The 12,874-nt window shown below is 42.8% G+C and overlaps 1 protein-coding gene across 1 annotated transcript in view; it reads left to right on the top strand.

The window, feature by feature from the left end:
- Positions 1–9,608, top strand: part of pde8a (phosphodiesterase 8A) — an 80,856-nt gene extending 71,248 nt beyond the window's left edge. Inside the window, exons 15-22 of the mRNA XM_080730799.1 lie at positions 109–157; positions 270–405; positions 822–1,020; positions 3,884–4,101; positions 5,600–5,732; positions 7,886–8,050; positions 8,541–8,670; positions 9,199–9,608. Coding sequence (XP_080586925.1) covers positions 109–157; positions 270–405; positions 822–1,020; positions 3,884–4,101; positions 5,600–5,732; positions 7,886–8,050; positions 8,541–8,670; positions 9,199–9,305 — 1,137 coding nt within the window. The 3' untranslated portion in view covers positions 9,306–9,608. The remainder of the gene's footprint in view (positions 1–108; positions 158–269; positions 406–821; positions 1,021–3,883; positions 4,102–5,599; positions 5,733–7,885; positions 8,051–8,540; positions 8,671–9,198) is intronic.
- Positions 9,609–12,874: the final 3,266 nt, after the last annotated feature.

Raw genomic sequence — 12,874 nt, 5'->3', positions numbered from 1 at the left:
GTGTTTCTATTGCTAAGCCGCCATTTGGTGCCTGTTGCAAGAGCTGAGTGATAACATTTGTATTCACTTCCCTTTTTCTCTCACTCTGCACTTGCTTTCTCGTTGCAGGACGGCCTTCGCAGATTGTCAGGAAATGAGTACATCTTTGCCACAAAGCGTAAGTATGCAAAAGAGCTCCGCAGGTGATGCTTTGCAGATGGTGATCTTGGAAGCAATACGGGTAATACTGTAAAGTTTCATTCTTCTGTTTGTGACTATGTTCCCCTCAGAGCCGCACCACATCGCCACGCACCTGGCCACTCCCCTGTCTCTAAATGACATCCCGCCTCGTATAGCCCAGACCTTGGAGAATGAGGAGTCCTGGGACTTTGATATCTTCAGCTTGGAGGGTGCTACCATGAAAAGGTGAGGTGACAAGTCAGACCATATCTTTTGTTTCTGAGCAATAGAGGCAGTAGATGTCTATTACGATTATTTCAAAAGTTTTTCCCCAATAACGATTAATGAATGATTATTAAAAAAAGAATTGGCAGATCTTGCTGCGAGCTCGTAGATCTGCTATTTTTGGAAAATCTTCTTTTTTTTTTTTTTTTTTTTTTGCAAAAGTTTTGCCTGACGAAGACTATTTATCAAAACATTGCAGTTGCCTAAAATAAAAAGTGAGTTTCTGGAGCATATAAACAGTGTGCGGGCGTCCCTCTCCTTTCCTTTATGATACCTTGATGTCCAGCACCTGGCCTGAATATAGGCTTGATATGTGCACACAGTTTTGTGTATGAAATATTAAAAATAAACTCCCAATGTTGAATTCCCTCCCACAGGCCTTTGACCTTCCTGGGTCTGACGATCTTCTCGCGCTTCGGGGTGTGTGAGTTCCTGAACTGCCCTGAGGGAACCCTGCGCTCCTGGCTGCAGTTGGTGGAGGCCAACTACCACTCCACCAACTCCTACCACAACTCCACCCATGCAGCCGACGTGCTGCATGCCACCGCATACTTCCTGGGCAAGGAGAGGGTGAAGGTAAAAATGTGTGCCAATTAGAAAAAATAAATAAAATAACAGCAGTGGAAATGCAATGTAGAAATACTCTGAATGAAAAGTACGGAATTCAAAATTTACAGTAAAAGTACTAAAGTATTGGCATCAAAATGTACTTAAAAGTACCAAAAGTAAAAGTAGAACGTTTTTGAAAATAGCAGATCTACAAGCTCACAACGCGTCGCATCGAGACTCGGGATTTCAACGGCAGTTCAAAGTTCAGCATTTTAACAACAACAATGGCAGTGCTCTGGTCATGTTATCGCTCGGATGGGATACTACTAGTATTTGAGGCAGACGTGTTGTGAAAAAAAGGACTTTCAAGCGAGAAAAATAAGCGGATTAACAATGTATCCAATCACTCCTGTCTGAAGGTCGGGTAGGACAAGTCGAGACAAAAATGGATTATATTTCATCTTTTGAAAAACGAACACCTCGACCAATGTTTGAGGGAGGAAATGAGACGTACTTTTAAAGGTAAGAAACCCTTCTGGGCCGAAATTCTCCCTTAGGAGTCAGATTTTGTACACAGTAGAAGTTCTGCTTGTATTTTGTGGTTCGAGGTTGTTCTTCTTTCATAACTGCTTTAGTCCTGATTACAACACATTCTGTGCCACCTATTTGGCGACACTAGACCACTGGCCATTGCCAGTGTTTTTCATAGATTTGCCCTATTTCTACGGACCACAGGAAGTGACGTGAACATCCTCCGCTTAGATAGAGCCCGGTGAAGAAGAGCGTTTCGGGCAGATCGCCGCGATCTCGAGATAAAGTATGAGAAAACGCTGTTTATCTGCGAGGGCTAGACTGGGAAGCAATGAAGCTGGCGCGACTTAATGACGTCACCATCGCCCAAAGCAACATGGGAAATGAAGTTCCTGCACACCAGCGGGTACAGTAGACCGCGATATGATATAAAATATTAATAAGTACAGTATCCGAACTTACTCCTCAATGGCATAGACCCGCCAATTAATCAATATCCGAACATACTCCTCAATGGCATGGAATGTGTTTTAATAACACACAAGCAGGCCTACTTATCAACAGTATGTATGTACCATTGTTTCCTGTTGAGATTGGCCCATTTCCTGGGGAAAGCTGCCCAGATCACACATGTCACACATGACTTCTTATTTTTTCACTCTCAAAAAGCGCCTGCAATGTAGTGCATTTGAAACTACATTGCAGTGCACATCATGGGGTGATCACTGCTTGCCTCCTGTGAATTGTTTTATTTTATTTTTTGTTTATTTTCTGTTTATTTCGTTGCTAAGTGAGGTCAGCAGACAAAGTGACGTGAGTGAGATGAAAAAACCTGGGTGAAATGTGCCAATCTCAACAAGAAACATCAGTATGTTGGGATGTGCTGCTGTCAAAGCGTGGCCATGTTATCACTCTGGAACCAAGAGTCCTGTTTGACCATATGTCTTGTTTGAGAGGTGTGCTTTGGCCCAAGGGTGTCAGTGGCTCTGTGACTGATTCAGTCTGTGCACTGGCTAAGCTGATTACTAAATTAGCTATTTCTGACCTTAGAGGCATGATCTTCCATTGGCTTACCCGACAGACAGTGAGGTTAGGTCACCCTAGGGCTTAGGCACAAAAAAGAGCCTGGGACTCTTTCCTAAACCAGACAGAATGGCAGTTTCATTAGCCAAACTAAACAAGTACATTTTGCTGATGACATGAGGCAAATATTCCCCACACGCAGTCAATTACAGATCTACACAGAAGGCAATAAAGTTGCACCAGAACAAATGCCTGTACCCTGAGTGATAGCACAACTGTATTTAAATAGATATACATTGTAGGGTCCTGCAGAGTGTCTAGGCCTATTCCTTAGGAATCACTTTCCTGTGATTCCAGAGTCATTTTGATTTTCATACAGTCAAATTCTCAGTGTTGCTGTCATTCTGAGGGTGTACAAATGTAACCAATGCAACCAAGGGTTGATTACATCTGTAAACTCTCTTGAATGAACCCGATGATGTTGCTGTGTACAGTTCACAGCTATAGAGCTCATTTGACCTCCTTTGCCATCTCCCACAACTCATGTTTGTCTTTGTCCCATATATCAGGGTTTCCCCAAGTGGTGCACAGCACCCACTTAGTGATGCTGGGGTTGAAGAGGTTAAATGTCAAGTATGAAGTTATTTTCAGTCAGTTCAGTCAGATATCTTTCCATACCGTATCTCAGGTGGAAAGATGAGCATATTTACGTAGCAGTGCAATTCAGGGCTGCCGTGGATGAAAAGGTTATTTATAGGGGTGGCAAAAAGGTTTGAAAACCCCTGCCATACAGTAAGGGGTGTCGCACCAAATTCTGGGCCCTGGGAACAAAGATTCACTCACATTTTGTGCTTTAACTATTGAAAAATAGCAGATATACAAACGCACCGCGAGTGCCGCACCGCGAGTGCCGCACCGAGTGCCGCGCTGCGAGCTTGTAGATCAGCTATTTTTGAAAAATCTTGAAAATGTGTGCACGTCTTTGAATATTTCAAATCCTTCTAAGGTTTTTTGAAAAACCTATGTTTCTATGTCAGTGGTGCTCAAACCTTTTCATGTGAAGGACCCCCACAATGATATGTATTTGGCAACGGACCCCTCATCTAAAAATATTTAGTTCCAGGGACCACCAAGAAGCGAAATTTGAGTTAAAAATGTTCGCTTAAAAAAATACACATATTCAATGATTTGCACACATTTTCATGACTTTTCAAAATTAGCAGATCTACAAGCTCGCAGCTTGTGTGAGCTTGTATATCGTCCCTCTCCACCTTGGGCACTAGTAACTCAGTCCTAACTCCCCCCCCCCCCCCCCCCCTTGTGACGCCCCTTACAGCAAAGTCTGGACCCCATCGATGAGGTGGCTGCTTTGATCGCTGCTACTGTCCATGACGTGGACCACCCGGGACGCACCAACAGCTTCCTGTGCAACGCAGGAAGTGAGCTGGCCATCCTGTACAACGACACGGCCGTGCTGGAGAGCCATCACGCCGCGCTGGCCTTCCAGATCACCACGCGAGACGACAAGTGCAACATCTTCAAGAACATGGAGCGGTACGAAGTTCACCCGGCAAGGTGTCTTCATTTAATGCAAATTATGCAGGATTGTTGATTCGGCTCTCTGGAGGTAAACCTATCGCCCCAATTCACTCCATGTTCTCCTAATCAAATGACACATTTAAAGGGATAGGTCAGTGAGGTCACCCCCAAAATTACTTTGTTTCTATCGATTACACACCCCATGGAGACTTGAATTCATGGATTTTCTTTTGTTTTGTCACATTCCTAAAGCAATCATTTGAGGAGAACAAAGCAGGCTCTTTGTGTTATATCTCCTTAATGGCTTAGGAATGTGACAAAAACTAAAACTATATCCATGAATTCACGTCTGCATGGGTGAGTAATTAATAATAATAATAATAATTAGTAATTTTTGGGTGAACTAAAACTATGACGAAAAATGTTCCTTCGGCTACCTTTTTTCACTGACAAAAATGAAATAGAAACTAAGCTATGATGACTGATGACCAAGACAAAATATGTTTGGTTGCACTCGGGTGTTGCGCTCTGAAAATAGCAGATACAGCGCGACACGTTGTGTGCCTTGAGGTCTGCTATTTTCAGCTTGCAGCAAAGTTTAAAATCGGGCAATACCACGCCATAAAGGCCCACCAAAATATTGTTTTTATCAACAAAATCAACTGTACATTTATTCGACTAAAATCTTATATGATATTTAGTCGACTAAATCTATAACATTTCAGATGACTAAAATATGATTAAAACTAAATGTCATTTTGTTCAAAAGACTATGAACCATAACTTGAGTCAGTGTATACAAACAGAACCAAATGTGATTCCATTTGTACACTCAGCGTTACAGACCTGTGTGGGTCCATTTGGAATCCCTTCAAAGAACCACGAGAACCCTGGTCCCCACTTTGGGGTCTTTTCCACCAAAAGAACCTTGGTTCAAGAACCAGTGCCGTTCAACTTTCTTGGAACCTTGGTTCGTTCTTGCAAACCGGCTTGCCTTTCCACCAGATTGAACCAGAGGAACCAAGGAGTTTGTGGTTCCCGTTCCGAACCAACTTTTACGGTTCGGAACCAACTCGGTTCTCAGTGGAAAAGCTCACCTGTGGTTCATCCCATAGGCGGGAGAAAGAACCTGAACCGGTTCTTTGCCGGTCGATAAGCACCCTTTGAGAACCACTGTCAGATGGAATAAAACAGTTATACTCAAATGGGAGGGGTGGGGCAGGGCAGGGGAGAGTTTGCACGTTGACAGTGGCAGGGCAGTAATTTGATTTAGTCCCGAAGCAGAATGCTGGTCCCCTTCGAAGGGAGAGTGTGAACAATGCGTCCATTCATGGCCACTGTCACTGCAGTCCGAAGACGGAAACCGTTCACACGGGCTTCCATGCCACTTACTACACTCACATCTCACACTCTTCTTCTTCTTCTCCTCCTCCTTTCTCTTCTCCCTCTCTTCGCCGTGTCCTCCCTCTCAACCCGCTGTTTGTCCCCGTCTCTCTTCTCTCTCTCTCTCTAGGAATGAATATCGTACCCTGCGCCAGGCCGTCATTGACATGGTGCTAGCAACTGAGATGACCAAACACTTTGAACATGTCAACAAATTTGTCAACAGCATCAACAAGCCACTGGCTGCTCTGGAGGAGAATGGGGTGAGATGATGGAGTAAAAGAAATGCGCTTGCCATTTAATGTCTCGCATCACTGTATATTTCTGGCAATTGGTAGTGCCTCAATATCTGATATTATTACGCTATACTAGTATACTGTATATCAACTTTGAGAGTAGTGGTGGTTATCCCCCTGGAATCATAATGTCGTACCTTAGAGCAGTGTTTCTCAAACTTTCAAATTTCAAGGTCTCCCTTTAACTCTGACAGTGTACAAATGGAACCAAATGGACCCGAAAGGGTCCATTTGGTTCCATTTGTACATTGTCATTACAGACACTTGTATGGGTCAATTAAGACCCCCATAAAGGAACCCACAGAGTCCCTGGAATCCACTTTGAGAACCACTGCCTTAGAGAAATTCAGCATTCTGGCACACACTGCAATACACTTAAACACGGACATCCTCGATCCAGTATTAAGTGAGCAATAATAGTATTGGTTTGAAGGACACGTATTTGAGGGATCAACCGCAAGAACCAACACAAAATATAGATGCATATCTGTAAGAGGGGTACGTTTATGGGATCGCTTGGATAAAGATATGAACATGTCCACATCAATCACTAAATTCAAAACAATGTTCAAAACTAAGATAATAAATAAATACAAAACATAATAATATATTATAATTATATACGTCCATATTGCCACATGACACAGCGTTGACCCAGACTGACACTTTGTTTTGTTACTCTCTTCTTCTTGGATTAGCAAGTCTATTTATCAAATTGTTTTTCAGTTTTGTCGAATCAAATTTTATTTTGTTTATATGGGGTAGGCATTATAAGCTTCGGCTCCTGCCTATACCTTTTCGGACCATTGTTTACTGAATGATGTATGTACTGTAATATACTGGCTGTCAAATGGGGCCGAAATAAAGTATCTAAACTAAACTAAACTAACTCACTCACTGGTTGGGTGGACCTGTCGTAGCCTGAGCATGGACATCTGTGTGGGGGGAGAATTCTACAAGTTGGTACAATCTTTCTCATCTCCCTGTGGAATGCTCGGCGCAGCCGTTTAAAAGATGTCTGGCTTTTTTAACCACTTAAATCCTCGAGACCAGGGGTCTTCAACAGGGGGTCCGGCCGGGACCCCTAGGGGGTCCTCAGAGTTACTACAGGGGGTCCTCCAAATCTTCCAATCCTTTTATATTATCAACTTGAACCCTAGTGTCCATATTATGAGAACTGTAGCCAAAAATAGACGATCTACAAGCTCACAACGCCTTGCGCTGCGAGGCGTTGTGAGCAAGTTTTCGGCAAAAGAGGTTTGGTGTAGAGGGGAAAATGAGCAGACTAATACAGAGTAAAAGGTCATTTTAATTAAGTATTGACAGTTCAAGTGGTTAAATATCTGAAAACACAAATTGACATGAATCCAAAATACACTGATGATTGTGCTGTCAAACAATGAACTATAATGGAATCTGTGAAAAGGTTGTGGGGTCCCTGCTTCATCTCTCTCTCAACTAAGGGGTCCTTGGCCTGAAAACCCCTTGTCTAGACTTAGTAAACAGGACCTGAGTTGGCTCTGGGCTTGGACCGCACTTTTCCATCTCCTCCACACCAGTGGTCTTCGCCAGGGGGTCCGGGACCCCTAGGGGGTCTTAAAAGTTACTACAGGCCAAGTCTTGATATTTATTCATTTTTTTATGAACCACTTCAACACTAGAATACCGATTCGATTGTGAGAGGAACATTAGCTGAAAATAGCAGTGAAATTGGAATGACTTTACTATTCCATGAAAACCTATTGTTATTTAGCATCAAAATCAGTTTTGCCACTTTAAACCTAGCCTACAGTATACAACGGCTATTTGAAAATATGAAATATTTTCAGATGGGCGTTCGCGGCCAAATACATATTATTTTAGGGCGCCCGCTGGCCTACCGGTCCAGTCGCATATACCACATAGGCTCTGATGCCTGACAGTGTGTCGCGGGTTCGAGGGTTTCCTGTCAGTCTACTGTCCTATCAATAAAGGCATAAAAGCCCAAAAACAAATCTTAAAAAAAGAAAAATTAAGAAAAGAAAATGACATATGAATTTATAATCCTTGGCATTAAAAAAAGTCTGAGAGCCACAGAATGCCACGATCAATGCTGATGGTTTGTTTAACTCTGATTTCAGGGAAACGGCGACGAGGAGTCCGTCAAAGGTGTCCTGACGACGCCCGAGAACAGGATCCTTGTCAAGCGGATGTTGATAAAGTGTGCGGACATCTCCAATCCATGCAGGGAGCTGGAGCTGTGTATTAACTGGGCTGGACGCATCTCAGAAGAATACTTTGCACAGGTAATTCTACTGTATGACATATACACAGTATATGCAGTATATATGAAAACATGATGTCGCTGGAATGTACTGCAGATGGAATTGGCAACAATGTTTCTTAAAAATGTGTTGTCAGAGTATACAATTGGACCAATAAGGAAACCAAATGGACCCATAAGGTCTGGTCCATCTGGTGAAAGGGCGATAGTGCCTTTCTGTGTGGAGTTTGCCTGTTCTCCCTGTGTCTCCTAGGGTAGATACCCTCACAAAAACATGCAGTATTCCTGGTTTCTCTACTGCCTCCCCCTGGCCAGCCGGGGCTCCCCAGGCGTGGCAGAGGGAGAGCAGAACCCAGGATTACAGGTTAGGCAATTGGCACTGGGTGAAAAAATGGGTTACAAAATCGTGGGATAAAGATTATTAAAAACTAAAAAAAGGAAAGGGTTGAACACTGCTTTAGAGTTTAATTAACATGGAAGATTTGACTGTGTGTTGGCTGTCTTGTGTGCAGACGGACGAGGAGAAGCGCCAGGGTCTACCGGTGGTCATGCCTGTGTTTGAGAGGAACACGTGTAGCATTCCCAAGTCCCAGATCTCCTTCATAGACTACTTCATCACAGACATGTTTGATGCTTGGGACGGTAAGATGGGATGCTGCAGCTACAACATGTGATCAGTGGTGGTGATTTCTTTATGTAAATAAAAGTAGCCATTCCACAATATTAAGAATGCCCTGTACAAGTAAAAAGGTCAAAATGTTACTTGACTAAAAGTACAAAAGTATTGGCATCAAAATATACTAAAGTAAAAGTAATCAAATCTTTACAAATGTGTGAAATGTAAAAAAAAAAAAAAGATCTACAAGCTCACAACATGTCACGATGCAATGCACTGTGAGCTTTTAGATCGGTTTTGTATTAGTAATCTAAATCTGAAAAGTAACTACTGGTAGTAAATACAAATGTAAAAAAGTACAATATTTTCCCCAGAGATATAATATGAGTATAAAATACCCCAAAATTGTACTACTCCTCAAAACTGTACTTAACAGTAATGTAGTATACTTGAGTAAGTGTACTTAGTTACTTGCCACCACTGCATGTGATGCCCACATTGTACCGTACGTCAATTCAGTTTCACGCCTAACTACTTCTGTGTGTTGCATCCAGCTTTCGCCGACCTGCCCAACCTCATGCAGCATCTGGACAGTAACTTTAAGTACTGGAAAGGCCTGGATGACAGGAAGCTCCACAGCCTGCGACCTCCTCCAGAATAGGTGTGTGGACGTGTGAGTGTGCGCGCTCCGCTCAGCCCTGGACCCTGGGCTCCGTCCTGACGTCCGGAGTGGCCCTCCTCTCTGCTTCCCTGCCAGCCCGGCCACGAAGGGCACCCCAGCCTCCACTCTCCCGTTTCTGTAGCATGCCAAGCGTCCACGCGTCCGTCCATAAACGATCCACAGACAGAAGGACATCCTGACAAAGAACGACAGCTGTGTGGACTCCCACTGGCTTCTAGCCCTGTCCGGGGAAACTGAGACAAACGGGGGAGGGGGGGGGGGGGGGCGGTTGTGAAAAATGGACACGCAGTATCCTTATGAACTTCTAGTGCATGTGGGGCAGTGGCAGTGTAGCCGGTCCAGTGGCATCGCTGAGAGACGGTCATCAGAGGGCCCCCTGCAGAGGGGTAAACACTGACCCGGTGACACAAAGCTGTCCAGGGCGGAAGTCGCTGGTTGGATGGAGGCATTGGTCCCATGAGCCAGATGTACAACGTGCGTAGGACCACAGGAAGAAAAAAGAATCTTGGATCACAGTCCCTTCCTTCTATCCACTACAAAAGCCAGACTACTCCCTTGTGCCCCCTAAGGCCGCACCACAGAACTACACTCCACCGATTGATTCTTTTTTTTTATCTATATATTTTTTTGTATGTCCTTCAGAAACACGTCCACTAATTAATCCTGGCTAGGAAGGTATGTTGGAACACGAGGCTGTCATAAGAGACAAGGGGGTCAAGAGGTTTTCTCTTGGGGGTGGGGGGGGTTCAGGGAGTGGAAATTGACTTAGGCCACTGGTGACAGACTGAAAACCTCAACATCATGATCATTAGGTAACTAATTACAGATTATTAGGTAAATATTAATTTTGTCTTAGATGTTCAATATTTTCTATACTAAAAATACATACATAGATTAGTTGATAAATAAATGAGAACAAAATAAATATAAGAGAGAGAGAGAGAGAGAGAGATTAAAGCCAAAACTGATTTAAGATGAATAGTACGATAACTCTCAAAGTCTTGTCCACAACTATTATTATTCATATGAAACTTTAACATTATAAACATTTTATTTTCTTATCAAATACTACAGTACCAGTTTGAATGAACACCTATGTATTGCACTGTATACCATATTTGAAATGTGTAAAGCTTAATTTTTACTCCATTGTGTGCGGGCGCAGCGTGCCAAAAAGAGCTGTTCTACAAGCTAACGTGGTGCAGCTTGTAGATCAGTTATGTTTGGCATGTGACATCCGTCATTCTACGGAGTATGAATTAGGCTTAAGTCTCAGTGATTTGTCCAGGGATGGGATGTTGCATTGGAGAGTAAGCTGTTTTTCGTTGATCATCAGGAGTATGTGTGCGTGCGTGCGTGTGCGCGCGCGTGTGTGTGTGTGAGCGCCTGTGTGTGTGTATTCATCGTTGCGGCAATCCCTTATTCTTGGTTTAATGCTGTAAACTGCTTGACAATATTGACAATAGCAGAAATATGTGAAAACATTTTTGGACTTGAAAGATGTTTTTCTCCCAGACATTTTTGTATCTGGTTTATCCTACTGAAAAAGACTGCCTTATTTTATACAATATTTATACAGTACATCCCACTGTGCAACTGCAACGGACACCTGGAGTTTTTATTATTACATAGTGAAGAAAAAAGAAAAGAAAAAAGAGTTATGTTCAAGTAAATCTCAATATTTTTATAGACAATGAATTTTACACTGGATTTACAGCGTTTTACCATTCTAGCTATCTGAATACCTGTGAAGTGGCATTTTAGTCTATGTATACAGAGAACTAAATGGTTTAGAAAGATGTGGATTACAGAATTGTCTATCACTGTTTTAACCCATTCAGACCGGAAACTCATCTGTGTCGCTTTGCGTTTGAACCACTTTAACCATTATTTAGCTATCTGCTATTTTGTAATAGTTAAACAAGGGTCTTCAACAGGGGGTCCACAGAGTTACTACAGGGGGTCCTCCAAATCTTTGCGTGATAGAAACTTTTTTTCTCCTTTTTTATATTAACCACTTGAATCCTAGCGTCCATATCCTGAGAACTTTATCCAAAAATAGCAGATCTACAAGCTCACAATGCCTCGCGCTGCAAGGCGTTGTGAGCGTGTAGATCGGCTATTTTCGGCAAAGACTTTTGGCGTAGAGGGGAAAAAGAGCGCAGAGTGAAATGTCAAGTTAAGTATTGACGGTTCAAGTCGTTAAATACGTATCTGAAAACACAAATTGACATGAATCCAAAATACACTGATGATTGTGCTGTCAAACGATGAATCTATGAACAGGTTGTGGGGCTCCCTCTCTCAACTAAGGGGTCCTTGGCCTGAAAACGTTGAAGAACCCAGAGTTAAAGCATAAAATAGTGGTTAAAGCGGTTCAAGTCTTAACGGGACGCGGAGGCGTTCCAGGTCTCAATGGGTCAATCAGACTAGAGGCCAACTTGATTTGATTTTGACAAACATCATTCTGTTTTGGCACCTGTCCAAGATCCTTAATATGCACAGACCCAGGGGAACAACTTTTACCCGAGGTTGATTTCAGATTAGGATACTAATATATGGTAAAGAATGTTGCTTATTATTACGAATAGTTCCTATTTAAAACGGTATATAAATTGCCATGAAAAGTAAGCAAAATGGTTAATGAGATGTATTGACCATGGTGTCTTTGTTTCTCTCTTATGACAGAATTGTACACTATCAGGGGGATTTGCTCCTTCTGATTCACTACTTGGACTGATGAAGGCACGGAAAAAATAAAATAAAAAAGATTAGAACTTATTCAATGGAAAATAAAATAATGTCAATTACATGTTTGTAATCAATTTTGCAGTCATGATCCAGTCTCACTCACATTGTTGCTTTTACATTGTTCTGACTGTCTTGTCCATCAGTGCCAGACTCATGGGCTAGTACAGTGGTTCTCAAACCTCTTTAATTTCGGGGCGCCCGCTGGCCTACCGGTCCAGGTGCATACCACATAGGCTCTCGTGTCACAGGTTCGAGTCCCGATCCCAAGTTACCTTTGCCGCGTGTCACTCCCCTTCTCGCTCCCCCATTTCCCATCAGTCTAACTGTCCTATCAATAAAGGCATAAAAAGACCCAAAACAAATCTTTAAACATGTCATTTCAAGAACCCCCAGTTTGCTATGCATTAGGACCACAGAACCCCATACCTCTGAGCATGTACGTATTGTACACTCTTAGAGTTACAGACCTGTAAGGGTCCATTTGGTTTCTATAACTATCAACGATTTAACTGGGAACCCCCTCCTCAACCCCCTGGGGGTCCCTGCATGGACCCCACTTTGAGAACCACTGTCTAGGACAATGGTGCATTTCTCACCCATCCTTCACCTTTCCTTGGTTTGCTTGCTACAGTCTTAATCAATATATAGTCTCTATCGGGCTGTATGCACAGCAACCATATTGGCAAGAAAATGGGCCTCTTCCTTACTTCTGGCTGCTTTGCATAGGTTCTCAAACCTTTTAATTTCAAGGACCCCCATAACACAGAGAGTGTAAGAATGGAACCAAATGGACCCGC

The sequence above is a fragment of the Nannobrachium achirus genome (assembly GCF_963921795.1).
Source record: "Nannobrachium achirus genome assembly, chromosome: 7".
Classification (NCBI taxonomy): Eukaryota; Metazoa; Chordata; class Actinopteri; order Myctophiformes; family Myctophidae; genus Nannobrachium; species Nannobrachium achirus.
Note: the sequence above shows the minus strand (reverse complement) of the source record. Positions and strands in the feature narration are given on the sequence as shown.